Below are 15,531 nucleotides of genomic sequence, written 5' to 3'. Positions count from 1 at the left end.
GGAAAATCCCTACATTGGCATCTCATAACAAATTATCTTGTCCAATGCCAAAGTAGGGATTTTTCCACAGAGCAAGTGGTCTAGGGCCTTAATGGAGGTCTGGCTAGCCTGGGGATGGTTGTATGTGACTATAAAGTGTGGTGTTAAGATTAAGGCCAGTGCTGTAAATTTCCTTTCATTTTAGCCAGTTTTGAAACCTGAATGATCCATAATAATAGGGCTTACTTCATCCCTACACATTCCTCTATCATTTTGTCAACAACCTCTTGCCAAGCTTGCCTGATACAGTCAAACTCGAATTCAAAACTATCTAAAAGGAGTGGAAACTTAGGTACTGGCTACTTATAAAGTGGATGCTCTGGAAGCTAAGAAATTGGTATAAAACGTGTGAAAATTTGGTACATGTAACTTCAACCATTGGCAAGCTACAACACGCTAATTATTTAAAACCCACATTTCTCAATACATTTAAACAGGCGATCAGACCGGTTTTCCCACATATATTATGTACATCATAAATCAGTCAAAAAAATTATGTCAACAGTTTGGAATGTTGTGAGTTGCTCTAAATGCACTTTTGGCTTGATAATACCTAATCAATGTTGCTAAAAGGTGTCATGAAAGTATTGCGAGGCTGTTTTTGTGGGAAGGTGCAAACCTTCATGATCCCTACCACACAGTACTACTGTACTGAAAACTTGCCACACTTAAGAGCTCCCTATACTATAAAATGCTGTCCTTAAGTAACCTCATCAATTTTTGATACTAGACTATAATATAGCTATGGTATTTAACAAGGTATGTAAAGATATTGAAAGGTTTTTTGTTGTGGGGATTCATGGAGGTTCAATGCAATGGCTAAAAGTACTGCTAGTACATCACGACAATTTCTAGTACTACATATAAGCAGTGATCACCAGGTACCACAGACAAATGGTCCTTCTTGAGTGTACAATGGCCATTGCAGGCACAATATATTTACTAACTCGTACTGATACAAGTAACTTTTTAGTAGCTACACCCATCGTATCTTCAGCCCACATAGAAGGCTTCCTTAAACCTCCAACCTGATCTGGGCACTCTGTGCTCTCAGACATGCCTACATCACCACCAAGACTAAATGCTTCCTAAAGGAAATAATGAAATATTTTTAACACAGTACACGACACAAAGCATATATATATATATACCTGGGCAGTTCGTCGAGTGGTTCTCCCATCACGAGCAGAATGAGTGACAAATGTGTCCCTCTGTAAACACATGATGCAAACCATTGCCCATGTGAGTAATAAACCACTCACCAAAACTTTTTGTGCCTCCTCACGTGATTCAAGCTGGGCTAGAAGTGTCCTTCTTTCACGGTCATTTATGGCAGCTTGTTGTAAACGCTGTTGCATACTAACAAAAAGCTTTTCTTCTCTTGTGTGTATCAGATAGCTAAACCCTTTCTGTATTCATTAAACTTAGTCATTGATACTTTTGTTATGTAGAAGACAAACCTGAACGGTTTTATTTCCAGTGTACAGCAGGATTGATAAGAAAGCTAAAACTTCTGCAGCAATTTTTTCATTAGGATGAGAGAGCAATTTTACAATCTAAAAATAATAATGTAAACAACCAGTTTCCATTGACAGCAAAAACATACTCTTTCAACAGTATTCCCAAGTGATTGAATTTGATTTTGAACTGACACCACTCTTTCAGATAACCTGCACACACCATAAGCACAACACATGTTAGAAAAGCTAATTCACCTTCTAAACTTAACAGGATCTTGTCCTTCTTCCCTGAGGTCAGGATCAACAAACATGATCTCATTATGAATGATAGTTCGAAGTACATATAAATATCTGATATCATTTCTGTCTTGTTTTTGTCGTTCTTTCTCATCATCGATGTCAGCCAAATTGTTGTATGATGATCTAAGAATACACATTAGCTACCGTTACACTTATGTTACAGTTCAACTTACTCAAGGCAATCGACTATTCTTTTAGCATATGGTTTAACTTTACTTTCAGACACACCACGACTGGACACACCATGACTGGACACACCACGACTGGACACACCACGACTGCAATGATAACATATGTGAGTGGTTCAAGTAAAATCCAAGTATTATTGCCATATTTTAAAAACTTATTTTTTAAAATACAATTATATAATTTAGTCTGTGAGGAATGTCGTATCAACATAATAACTTATTTTGATAAATTTTGTGCATGGTGAAGTCATAATGATGATGTCATGATGATGACATCATAATGCTAAATTTTAATCTGCATTTTTAAAAGATTTGTTTAAAAGAAATAAAATTTGGATTTTACTTGAACCTCTCACATATATATCTTATGTCCTAAACAAAAGCTATTTCTTACTCAACATAAAGAGCAACATGTTGCTGGAAAGATGGTCCTAAAGGAAGCCACTCGTCACCTTTGTTGTCTAGCAATTCGTCTTCGAATTCACTGTAATCTGTACAAAACTAAACATAATCTACCATTGTATCAAATGTATTTACCAATTTTGTATGGTGATCCAATCTGACGTTGTGCAGTATTAGGACCCCAGTAAGCCAACTCGTAGTTTCTAACAAAATTGTTAAATTCATCATTAAGTGATCTTTCCCGTTGATAGACTTTTTCGTAATTCTAAATATAAATATTTGAATGTTAATCTTCTATTTATCTTTACAGTTACATACCTCAACAGATGGATTCTTAGCAGTCACATTGTATGTGACACTACCTTCAAACCTTACTCGTACCTATTCAATGGATACCACACATAATAAAGAATTGCATTTTGTGAGATTCACTGTATGTAACACTGATATACATATATATATATATTTTGCAAACACACAAAAACTGCAATTTGTAGCTCTATTACACTCTATAAAAGGAAAATATTTTATTAATACAATCAATTTTCCATAATTGTAGCAACCACCAAGTCTTTCCACTGCTGCACAGTGTACCTATATAGCTTGTGAAGAGATGGCAAGCTATGTGGTAGATGAAAATACTTTTGAAAAACCTTCCAGTAGACCAACAGATGTTGATGATGTCCTGAAGGATCTGACCATTTCCAATGTTTCTGCCTTGAATCTGGCACATTCACAACAGCTTACATCGACTTCTGAAGACCAAGGGACCAAGAAGGATACCAAATTTGACAGAGATTTTGTCAAGCATTTAGATGGTATGGAGCATATTCATGGAATTTCATCCCACAGTAGATGCTTCAACTACATGGACCCTGTTGGAGACGATGATTAGTTTCTTTCAGAAACACTTCAACTGCTGCCTGACAGCAAAAGGGATGAGATTCTAAATAACATAACATTCCAGTCCTCAATGCTAGATAAGGATGTTGTAGAACAACTTATGAACAAACGAAGAGAGCCTCATTTTGGCAAGGAAAGAGCTTTTTTTTCAAGCTACAGGAGGCACTACAAAGACACATGAGATGTGCCTGGACCTTTCATGTGTCTGAACCTTTCATGTATCTCTGGGCAGACATAACTCCTCTACCAAAGTATCTAACTTTGTTGCTTACCCAGCGTGCGCCATAGCGTGCCCTAGCTTGTCCTCCTTAGAAGTGCTGTAAACCTAGAGTGAAGAAGTAGTGGCCAAAACCATCCCCAGCCAAGATTAGTTTGTGTGCAGAATATTCCTGGTCACAAAAAGAAACAGCTCCTAAGGCTACTCAACTGCTTTACATTCAAAAGTATCACTTCAAGATGGAGGGGACTGTGATATACTCTCCGACACTCACAAGTTTACCCTCTTGCCCTTCATAGTGACCAGTGCCCCAAGGAATCTCAAGTTAAGAGATGTAATTCCTTAGTTTCCAAGTGGACTTAGTGACCATGAATTAAGCTATTAGTTGCAGCAGATTGTTCCAGATGTCCCAGAGTCTTTTGTCAAAACAGACAGTCTTCTACAGAAGCCTCTCTCAACTACCAGTAAAGATGCAAGCTACTACCTGGCAGTGCTTCTTAGAGCACTATGGTACCAGAGCCTTCAGCAACTGAATAATTACTCACTCAGATGGTTGTCACCTGGTGACCCTAGACCCACCCTATATAGAAGAATCGATGTGGTGGAGCACTCAACTACCCTGTGGAATGGAAGAGATACCTGTCTTAAAGTACCAGACATGATGATGTCTAGACACAGATGCTTCCCTGACAAATTGGGGAACAGCCTTGTGCGGAGGGGGATTGTGGTCCCCAGAAGAGAGGAGGCTCCACATCAACTATGTGGAACTCTTAGTGGGCTACTTTGCAGTGCAGTCCTTTACAAAGGACAAGAACAACATAAATGTCTACCTTCAGCAGGACAACAGACCTGCCACCCAAATCTAATACAGCAAGCCTGCCACTTATGACAATGGTGTCTGCAGATTGACACAACCTTGTCGGCAGAGTATGCAACTGGGACAAGCAACTAGGTAGCAAACTGGGAGTCGCACATGGTACAGACATCTGTAGAATGGAAGCTAAATGAAAAAAAGTGTTTGAAAATGTGTGCCAGATTCTTGGGCTATGTCAATTGATGCATTACAGGCCAGCTAGTTAGATCAGCCTGGCTACGCCTTCCCTCCATTTACTGATACGTCATTGCCTTCAAAAGATCAGAACAGAAAGGTGTACAGTGTTGCTAATAGCTTCATGCCGGAGAACTCAATCTTGGCTGCTGAGCTCTCAGTGGATTCTTAATTCCTTCTGCCCACGCACATGTACTTACTGAGGGATCCATACAACCAACCACATCCTCAGAAAACTCTTTGTCTTGCTGTTTGTAAAGTATCCGGAAAAAACCCCAGTTTTTGACAAGATGCAGAATTTCTGGCTGCAGACTGGAACAAAGGTACCAACACAGCCTATCCACTGGAAACGTTGGTATAGCTGGTGCCATTCAAGGGAAATTCATCCCAAACATTACGGCATTCAATACTTTCTATGGACTTGAGTACCAGTCGAGAAATTTCGCATAAGCTATCTCCCATTAATGTCACAAGATTTACAAATCCAGAAGCACATGGGACATAAGACATCTCAAAGATCGATTTTTCTCTCAAGACACTGTCCACAAAACTAATTCTGTTAGTTTTAATGTTGGCTAGTAGAACATCAGAATTGCAGGCATTGGACCTATCACCCAGCTATAAGGTTTGTTATGTAGCTAGGCCCTGATGTCATGAGGCACCAATGCTAGACATGGATAAAACAGTTTGCTACAAATATAATTATTATTTTATGCATGTTTTAATTTCTTTAGTGAATAGTGAAACATGACTCAAATTATATACCATTGGTATTTGCCTCTTCATGGAAAGCTTTGTTTCTTTTCTGTACTATTAAGCAAACATGAATTACAGTATGTATGTTCATTTACATTGCTGTAAAATGTAACACTATCACACCTCATATCAAAGGAGCCGCCCAGCTACATCTGAATGTAGACCAGACTACAACTGGGCAGTGATTATATACATCTTTAGGCAGAAATTGATTGTGGGGATCAATTAATACTCATGTGATTAGTATATACAGCTTGGGTTTCACCATGAAAACCACTTAGATGGAGAGCGTTTGTTATCATTAGTTGAAACATGTTGGGCTAAGATGAGAACTAGTGCTATAGCTTATTCGCCAATCATTTCTGCAGGTTTCCGAATATGGACCACACACCCATTATAAAGTTACCACTCTGCACAAAGGAACCACTCTACAAGCAAGCTTGCCTCAGTAAACTCTGTAATTATTATATAAATGATTCAATAGCACACTAAATCTCTAAGATTTGTCCATTCATTGTAACTGAATGTAACCAGAACATACTATGGCTGCTGACTCATATCAAAGCTTTTAGGCATGCATATATAATATATCCAGTGGTTACATTTGGGTGATTGATTGCCCTGTGCAGGTTATCAGCCTGATATGAATGGGAAGTATTACCAAGAGTTCATAATATATATACCGAGGAGAATATCCTACTCTCATATACCCCTGTAGAAGGGCGTATCATGAAGTTATGACATAATGACAAAATTTTGTGGTTTGTGATGTACGGGCAGCCATAAAAGTGCAAGAATCATTAGTACCATTCCACACTCACGACACTCAGGATAGCCGTAATCTCGAATCGCTTAGCAAGAAATGCCTATGAAGTGGTCTGAACCCACGAAGGAACGATTTAGTTTGGTGAGAAGTTGCTAGCAACATCGTTGTTAGGCATGCGTTCAATCGATATCATGTTTAACTAATGACATCATTCATTATACAAAGAAAAACATGCGAACTCAGAAGTGTTACATCATAACTTCATGATATGCCCTTTTACAGGGGTATATGAGAGTAGGATACTCTTCTCAGTATATATATGTGACTAGATTTTGGAAAAACGATCCAAATCGCTCATTAGAAGTTTCGAGATAAATGGTTTTAAAGAATTCATGTCAGCATAACTTGCCAAGAATAGCAAGCATGCGTATGAAATTTACACAAAAGATGCATCAATCTATTACCTTTCAGGCCACTTCCAGTACTTGTAGCTGCTTGTAGAGTTTCCCGCCAAATAAGATAGAAAATCTGAGTAGTTGGACGAGCGAAGTAATATCACGAGTGCTCACAAAGAGGTGGAGGGTGGGGGTGGCGGGATGGGCAAGGGATAGACTTCAAAATGGAGGTAAACCACGATTGGAGTCCAGACATGAGATTACAGGGCTGTGCTGGCTCCTTAGTGGCTGATATGTAGCAAAATCAACACAAAAAACATCTGGCCAACATTACAAGGCTGTCCACCAGTAAACCAGTGATCCTTGCCAAGCCAGATCCTTCACAAGACCGGAAACCACCATTTGAGCTACAGAAACGACGTCTGTTGAAACCAGCCTCGAGTAGTTTGAGTAGTAGTGAGGGTCAAAACTATTAGTAGAATAGTGTATTATCCACTGGAGGTGTTAGTTTGACTTTGCCTGATGTGCAATTTGGATCGGTTTTGTAAAATCTGGTCACATATTATGAACTCTTGGTATTACATTATAACACAGGGTATTCAGGCTATTACCTTAAATGTATGCCCTTGGGCCTGCGGCCCTTGGGCAGTCAAGCATATATTTCAGGCAAAGCCTTCATGCCCATGTTATAACTATTACATTTATCTTCATAGTTCCCATTTCTAAGCTTGAATAGGCTTCTTACTTGTAAGCATGGATGAATATAGGTAAAACTATACCTTGATGAATTCATGGTGAACATCCTAACTTCATAGACTGTTGCACTTCTGACTTTTGACCAAATATATAAGCATAGCTACTGTGCACATCGATTGTTTTGATGTTCCTACCAGAACTTATGATAACGTCCGGACACCGGACAAAATCCAGTCAAATTGCATAGATGTCTGACCATAATGCAATTTGTCTGGACACAGTGTCCCATCAAAGCACAAGGAAGGAGCCTAAGGGCTGAGCTGGCAGGGTAGTTGGAAAAGGTGGATACAGTTGGACACGGACACGGATATTTTTAAAATACACTTTACATTTACAAAACAGTTATTTTTCATACCTAACATTGTTTTTACAGCAGCATTCGTTTCCAGACCCAGGCATCGATCTTGTCATGGTGCTTATCCATTTATAAGTGCATGTGCAAAGGATAGACTAGCACTCTAAAGACCATATAGTGTTGTACACGTGCTCTAGAAATCTAATTCAGAGTCATAGAGAGATTAAGCTGGCATGTGGCAACCTAATCTCATAGGCCAGGTCCTTGAAACCCTCAACACTTGGTATAAGTGCCTGCACCTTATACTAAAAGGTGTAAGATTGTGGATTTGGCCTGCAAAGTTAAGTTGCATGGGGCATACAGGCTAATCTCTACAATTATATAACTCTGTATTAGACTTTAGAGCATGTGTGCAACACTATATGGTCTTTGGAATGCTGGTCTAGTCCTTCGCATGTGTGCTTACAAATGGATAAGCGCTATGACAAGATTGACGCCCGGATCTGGAAGCAACGACTGCTGTAAAAACAACGTTAGGTATGAACAATAACTGTTATATAATGTAAAAGTGCTTTTTGAAAATGTCCGTGTCCGATTGTATCCGCCTTTTCCAACTACCCTGAGCTGGCATGCTATCAACAATAACAGTCACTTGGTTGCCAGGAGATAGTATACATTCTTACAACCCAAGGGAGTGACCACAAATGTACCCTCTGGTGTACTGTAATCACAAAACAGCTGCAGCAAGGCATGTGACATCTTACCACTATAATGTTCATTTGCTATGCTACAGTGGACATATTGGGCATTCATCTTCCATGTGTTCAATCAATTTTGGCAATTGTCCGGCCAATTTTGGTTTGCCAGAACATTGTGGCAGGGCAACAGAGAATTCTTATCGTAAGCTCTGTCCTACTCTCTATTGTTATAACTCCAAGAAATACAGTTAAAAATGGGTGTCACTATTCATTGGACTGGACTACTGGATTGGAACACTGGACTGGACTACTGGACTGACATATTTTTGGTTTTGCACATTCTATGGTTGGATTTACGGAGTCTTGCTAGTAAGCACCCTTAGGGCACCTGTAGCCTACTTTTAAACACTGAAAACGAACAGTGGAATATGCGAAAACTGTGTCTTAATAATTTTGCTACAGTCCATTGTGCCACTACACAACACTTATTCCTTATCCTGGTGTGTAATAATGCTGCAGGGCAGGCAGTGCAGGAAATTGATTGTGACAGCAATAGTTAACCAGCAATCAACTTGCCAGTAGACAACATTCTTCGAGATATCCTTAGAGGAGCAAGCTAGTCTCGCTGCCAGACTTCTGTTTCAGTGCAGGAGCTTATCAATTAAAGATTATTAGTGCCCATGCTGAAAAATCTCTAATTGGTAAGTCCCTACACTGAACTAGAGGCGAGTCTAGAGGTCTGGCCACTCCGGCAATCCTCAAGCTTGCCTCTAAGCATATCTTGAAGGATATCGTCTACTGGCAAGTTGATTGCTGGTTAACTACTGCTGTCACATTCAATTCCCTGCACTGCCTGCCCTGCAGCATTACTACACACCAGGGTAAGGAATAAGTGTTGTATAGTGGCATACCATAAACTCCGGTTAGTAGGTGTATACGTTGGTTATCAAGCGCATATTGCTCATATTGAATACTTGCCTTAAACACTTCCTGTTAAACGCATATAGTTGAATCACTCCTGCAAGCTAGTACAATGTAGAATGGTAGTCAAATACCAATAGAACATTTAAGCCAGAAGTGTCACAGTACATTCGATACTTTGCCAGGCATGTGTCTAGCAGATACCACCGCCTGTTTTAATGATAGCTGCACCTGACTTTTCAGAACTGTTGATTCCTCTACTGAAGTAAGCTATTTGACTGAACACTAGTAACTAAATTGCTAGAAAAACGTGGTGGGCATGACTAATACTCTCCTAGTAGACACCCGTTACAATCACTTATTAAGCGCATGCATGCGTTTAACAAGCATAGTGTATTTCTCAAATAATTCCTCTGAAAATTATAAGTGCATGTGCTTAATAACCGGAGTCTATGGTAATGAACAGTGGCAAAATTATTAAGAGACAGTTTTCGCATATTCCACTGTTCATCTTCAGTGTTTAGAAGTGGGCTGCAAGTGCCCCGGTAAAGGTGCTTACTAGCAAGACTCCACAAATCCAACCCTAGAATATGCAAAAACCAAAAATGTGTCAGTCCAGTCTAGTGTTCCAGTCCAGTACACTCCACTGAACAGTATTGCCTGTTAAAAATTTCAACTGCCCTTTGATTAAACAACAAAGGTGATTTCATAGTAATATGAGAATAATATAAACTATATGGATTATTGCTTAGTGTGTCATGATTTTATCAACTGCAATGTAAATTGGAAGTTTTACTATGTAGCTCATAGTAATTCAACTGTGGAAAACAAATGATTCTAATAAACAAATTAGGTAGCTATGCTTAAGGTCCAAAAACAGAGAGTACGGGAATATGGACCAAGAGATTCAAATATTGATACACAGCACATACTTCAGGATCAACATTAATCATTTCTTCCTTAAAACAGCCACGATTAAGGATAGTAAGAATGGTTGTACGCAGTAGATCCCACTGCTCTTGTGAGCTCAGAAAGTTTTTGATACAATCAGCCAAATACTAAAACAACAACAATGACATTATAACCAATATACATTTCACGTACTCACCAATAGTGCACTGGCAATTTCAGCAGAAATCTGAATTTCCCTATCAGAAGATATTCTTTCATCTGAATCACCAGTTGTTTCAGCGGATGTGTTGAAAGGACGAAAATATTCAGCATAAAAGACCTAACATATAATGTACATGATATTATTTCAGAAATACTATTCCACTACCTTGAGCATAGGAACAATTCCTTCCATTAAATAAATAAGAAGACCTGGCACTAATTCACCCTCTTTATTTGTTACAAAAGGAACATTCGTTACTGCAGACATGGTGCTAACTCTCTTCCTTTGGCCATCTCTTCTACGTTTGAGTTTTAAAGATCGAGCAGTGAGACTTGACCTAGCTGCTACCACTTCACTTTCAGGCAGGCCTTTTAATGCTCTAACAATTCCATCCAACAGTATCCTGATGTGCTCCAAAAAGGCCCAGACTTTCCTACAATACAAATAAGTTAATACATAATGCAGAGAAAAAATTACATAAATACCCATCATGGAATAGTAAAATAGAGCCAGTCTGCATCTTGTCACCTCCAGTGTTCATGTATACCCACAGCAAGAAGCGTACAAATGGTTTCTTTCGAGGTGGACTAAGATCATGGAATGAAAGGATCTGCATAGAAACAAAGTGTGTAGCTACAAAACATACAATATTAATCATCAAATACTTTCAATAGCTCATTGATGCTCATTATATTCTGACAGATGGACTCTATGAACAGATTTTCTCCTTCAGAACAAGAAGCTAGAAGGTCAATCAGTTTTAACAACATCATCAAATCTGGATCCTCATCTATTGCATTAACTAGCAATTGCTCCCTATCCATAACAATGACACACAACATCTTTTATGCACATATAACTCATGTATAGTAATTTCAATCACCTTCTTTTAACTTTCTCTTCTTCTAGACCTAGCAATTCATTGCAAAACTTATCTCTCATCTTACCAAAGTACTTCATTATGTAAGCTTGATTACGCTTCAGAGGAAGGTCCAAATGTTCAACCTATCAAAAATTGCTTCATGGACACACACGCACATATATGCATGAATCACTATAAGTGACTGGATTTTGGAAAATTGATCCAAATCACATATCAGCCTGATGGGATATTTAGATTGGCTTGTAAAATCTGGTCACATATATACCTTTACGGCTGCTTGTAATGTCCCCAACAATTCAGCACGGCCTACTTCACCACCATATGCAATCAAATAAAACACTTGCTCTACTTGTTGCTCTTTTAATTTAAGACATATTTCCTGTCCACCAGTGAAAATCTGTAGTGGCAACGTAAAGAAATCACTTAAACATTATTATAGTAGGTACCAACCTCAGTAAGCACTTCAGCCATGTCTGGAATAGCAACATCAAGTTTTAGTAGATCATCCATATGATCAAACAACCGTTCTTGAACAGTTTGATTGTTTCTATTAAAATTATGATCACATCATGTGTCATTGGATTACTGCACATTACTTAGCTAGTAGCCTCAAAAACTTTAAACACTTTGACAAAATTTCCTCCCTCTGCTTCATGTCAGAAGAGTCAACCTGGGTTGCAATTTCAACTTTTCCATCACTACTAATCTGTCGAGTTGATTTATCCCAAAAAATCAGGTTCAACACATCTGCAAACACTCCTATGTAGTTGAAATTTGTCATCAATGTTGAAGACCACAGTAGCTAGTAGCTAACCTGTGTTATACAATATTGTCTGGTTTTGTTTGTGTGGCTCATTTTCATCTCCTTCCAAGTGACATAATCTATTAAAGTTATACAATAAGTTGAACATGCAAACTACAACATACGAAGTCAGTTCCTCTAGTATATCAACCAATTCCTGGCATTGTTTTTCATCTACATCGATTACTGCAAGGTGACGAAGTGTAGGAAGTAAACTGGATATTCTACTGTACACTGTTTCTGATTCAGAAGTTATCAATAGCTGAAAATACAAGCAGCTAAATATTAAATATTAATGTAATACTAATATGTACCTGGGTCTGAATAGCTTTCTCAAATAAATTTTCTTCAGCAGAATAAAACCTCCCCAGTAAATGAAGACATTCATGCAGTAACTCATCATCTTTATATTTGGACAAGTCCTGTAAAGGAATTATGCTTTGTGTTACTAAACATAGCGATAACTACTGACTATCAAGATATCATGAAACCGTTGTCCATTCTCAACAGGCCCATCACACTTGTAAAAACTCAGTGAAAATATTTTCTTCAGTCGCTGTGCAACAAGATCCATCAATCTGCACACAACAATGAAGTAATGAAATTTACACTACATAATACCTATCATTGTTGTAAACTTTAAGCTCATGAGCATGTTGTTGAAAGGCTTTAAGCTCATCAGGAGGTTGTGTATACTGTTCAGCACCACCCTATGAACACAAGACAATGTGGACTAAAACTAAGTATTATCCAATAAACACGTACGTGTAACCCTCTTTGAATCAAATCGCTTGTTAATTGTGTCACTTGTTGTGTTACATTCGATACTTGACGTGTCACTTGTTGCTTCACGTTTGTTACTTGGTGAGTGACTTGGTGAGTGACATTGGTAACTTGTTGTGTTATCCCACTTGTTAACTGCTGTAATGGAGCAGGAGTTGGAAGAAATCGTACAAATCCTCTTGAATGCTTCTCTGTTGTTGCCTGTTCTTCTTTTTCTTCTCCGTCATCTGATTCTTGTCCAATTATTTCATTAGGATCAACATCTTCTCCTTTCAGTAGTCTGTAATCATATATAAAATGCTAAGAGAGAAGCAGTGATTATTACACTCTCTATGAAACACGACTCTAACCTGTAATCTTAAATAAAAACGAAAATTAAAAAACAAGTCCATCACTTTCAGTGCCTTAACTTTCATTTTAAAGATTGCTCTGTTTTCATTATTGTCTTCAAATCTTTCTTCCTTTATTACAATAAAATATTAACAGAAAAATAAAATAAAAACTAAAGTCTTACTTACCATTGTGAACTGTTTATTTTCATCTGGAGTGGCATCTGGATACAACTTGTCATTCTTACCATTTAACATTGACACTAGTGGAACTATCAGAGCATTGATATCATCAATGGCAGCATAATATCCATATTTGACCAGCAAGTACAAAAGATCCAATATCTATACATGATTGAAATGCATCCATTTTGTAAATTGAATTTAACAGCTTACTTCAGCATTAAGGTTGTTCACCTCAACTGATGATGCAATAACAGACTACAAAAACAAACACCATTACTACATTGATGCATATACACTAATAATTTCCCAACCGTGTTGTCTGTAACATATTGCAGTATCCAGTCCTTGATTTTTGGAAAATGTTCATTTTTCACTTCAGTCAAAGCTTTTGTAGGATCTTCTGCAGCTGATTTATAAGGATCGGCTACTATTTTCTTGTATATCTACATACACAAATGTTAAAACAAGAGCTGTACTAGGTAAATGTCAACCTACAAAAGACAGTGGAAGGTTGTCCAAAAGTGCTCTATTCTTTCCAACATCAACATACAACACTGTCGTTATATAACTGAATGAAAATCATTGCACAAACATTTGGCAATACATACCAACTATCAGCTCTACATATTTGGAGCGAAGGGATGGATGGAGCATATCATCTTTGGCACCAGTAAGTGCTTCATTGAAAGTCAAATAATTTAACTCCTACACACAATGCAAAACAGGCAGCTGTCACTCTCCATCAATGTTGGGGGGTAACACATTACTTATGTAATGAGTTGCATATTATTTACTTTTGTGGTAACTAAGTAATATAACAAAATATGCTATAAAAGCTAGTAATATAACTCAAGTTAATTTACTTGCAAATGTAACATGTTACCTAAGTAATAAAGTTACTGTAACGAATCTAATATTAAGTAATTTTATTACTACAAGTAAAGAAGTTACTAATCTTGTTACCAATCCATTGAGTAATGCCTAGACACAACAAAGTAATGAAGCCCACCTCAAATTAATGAATGAACCTTATTGACCAGTTTCTTGTCTCTTGAATACAATTACATTTCGGAAGACTCTGTCTCAATATCAACATGTAATGAGCATAATTACCCACTACCACAGCAATTTAAAGAGTTCACAAAAAAATGATGTCATCTTCTGGTATCAGGACTATATAAACTGCCACGTGTCTCCTCTAACCCGGCTTTTTATTTGCTGTGACAGCAATTCATTTCTACTCAGTACTCATCAAACAATGTCAAACCTTGGCGACAACTCTACTGAGAGACTACTACAGGAACTGCTCACCAAAGTTAATACCTTGACGAATGACATTAATGTACTGAAGGAAAAGGATGGCGAAAGAACCTGCCCCAGAAATGCCGCTGCGATGGTGGCAGCAAGGGAAACAGTGGTATACCATAGATTGTGATGGTGATCTCTCAGATGGAGAAAAAATTGAGGAGACCGGAAGCGATGGCTCCCATACCACCCGATTTCCACTTTCTGAGTGAGGCAAGGCTTTCTTGGAGGCCACCTTTGACTCTTGCCTGGACTATAAAGGCAGGAAGGCCTGGATTGCTAAATACAGCAAGCCTGATTGAAAGTGGACGACCTGTCCCAAGATATCTCTGGTAGTGGTGGTAACCCTCCCCAATACCGCCATTAAGGATGACAAGTTGGCCTTTCGAACCCAAGAGATGTACATGGAGGCCATTGCTCCGCTTACAGCTCTATTGGAGAACACGTATGATGAATCCTTCACCTTCAAGGAAGCCATTCCCATGATACAGTTGGCTATTCAACTGCTAGGAGATGCTTCCCAACATCATTCATCCCAGAGGAGGAAAGCTATTACGCAACATCTGAACTCCCAGCTGCAGACACTGATGAAGGACGAGGATTTTAAAGGATCTCAGCCCCTTTTGTTCGGAGAGGACTTTGGAGAAAAGGTCAAGGCAAGGATAGAAGCGGTGGCTGCCCTGAAGAAAGTTGTGAACCCCCTGGGAGACAAAGGGAAACACAAAGGTTTTCAAAAAAGCCACCCTCAACGAAACAGCTGGGACCACCAGGGTGGCAAACCAAAACCCTATGGCCCTACAAGCAAGCCAAAGAAGTAGTGTTGTAATTGTTAAACAATAACTAAATCAAAATTAGTTTTTGTAGTAGCTTAAAAATTGTTGTTAACAATAACTAATAATATTTTAATCCAACACAACGATTAACAACAATAACAAGAATTCTAAAATCTTTTTTGTAACATTAGGAAAACTATTACACTGGCAGT

At 38.3% G+C, this 15,531-nt stretch overlaps 1 protein-coding gene and 1 long non-coding RNA gene across 2 annotated transcripts in view; both read right to left on the bottom strand.

Moving 5' to 3' along the window:
• LOC136253511 (inositol 1,4,5-trisphosphate receptor type 2-like) overlaps window positions 1-13,142 on the bottom strand; it is a 36,392-nt gene extending 23,250 nt beyond the window's left edge. Inside the window, exons 1-26 of the mRNA XM_066046181.1 lie at window positions 13,077-13,142; window positions 12,709-13,026; window positions 12,565-12,653; window positions 12,416-12,521; window positions 12,258-12,365; window positions 12,069-12,205; window positions 11,956-12,023; window positions 11,738-11,900; window positions 11,592-11,688; window positions 11,407-11,538; window positions 11,142-11,263; window positions 10,924-11,074; window positions 10,744-10,868; window positions 10,424-10,691; window positions 10,253-10,375; window positions 10,077-10,202; window positions 2,708-2,770; window positions 2,525-2,654; window positions 2,382-2,478; window positions 1,973-2,077; window positions 1,755-1,922; window positions 1,646-1,709; window positions 1,500-1,595; window positions 1,302-1,448; window positions 1,191-1,250; window positions 987-1,127 (exon numbers count right to left, since the gene is read on the bottom strand). Coding sequence (XP_065902253.1) covers window positions 987-1,127; window positions 1,191-1,250; window positions 1,302-1,448; window positions 1,500-1,595; window positions 1,646-1,709; window positions 1,755-1,922; window positions 1,973-2,077; window positions 2,382-2,478; window positions 2,525-2,654; window positions 2,708-2,770; window positions 10,077-10,202; window positions 10,253-10,375; window positions 10,424-10,691; window positions 10,744-10,868; window positions 10,924-11,074; window positions 11,142-11,263; window positions 11,407-11,538; window positions 11,592-11,688; window positions 11,738-11,900; window positions 11,956-12,023; window positions 12,069-12,205; window positions 12,258-12,365; window positions 12,416-12,521; window positions 12,565-12,653; window positions 12,709-13,026; window positions 13,077-13,142 — 3,270 coding nt within the window. The remainder of the gene's footprint in view (window positions 1-986; window positions 1,128-1,190; window positions 1,251-1,301; window positions 1,449-1,499; window positions 1,596-1,645; window positions 1,710-1,754; window positions 1,923-1,972; window positions 2,078-2,381; window positions 2,479-2,524; window positions 2,655-2,707; window positions 2,771-10,076; window positions 10,203-10,252; window positions 10,376-10,423; window positions 10,692-10,743; window positions 10,869-10,923; window positions 11,075-11,141; window positions 11,264-11,406; window positions 11,539-11,591; window positions 11,689-11,737; window positions 11,901-11,955; window positions 12,024-12,068; window positions 12,206-12,257; window positions 12,366-12,415; window positions 12,522-12,564; window positions 12,654-12,708; window positions 13,027-13,076) is intronic.
• Window positions 13,143-13,272: 130 nt separating this feature from the next.
• On the bottom strand, window positions 13,273-13,643 carry LOC136253458 (uncharacterized). Its single transcript, XR_010700141.1, has 3 exons — window positions 13,553-13,643; window positions 13,452-13,496; window positions 13,273-13,400 (listed from the first exon to the last, which is right to left on the bottom strand). It is a non-coding gene; the product is annotated as an uncharacterized lncRNA (long non-coding RNA).
• Window positions 13,644-15,531: the final 1,888 nt, after the last annotated feature.

The sequence above is a fragment of the Dysidea avara genome, chromosome 4 (genome assembly GCF_963678975.1).
Source record: "Dysidea avara chromosome 4, odDysAvar1.4, whole genome shotgun sequence".
NCBI lineage: Eukaryota > Metazoa > Porifera > Demospongiae > Dictyoceratida > Dysideidae > Dysidea > Dysidea avara.
The sequence above is the reverse complement of the archived record's forward strand: the minus strand, read 5'-3'. Positions and strand labels throughout refer to the sequence as shown.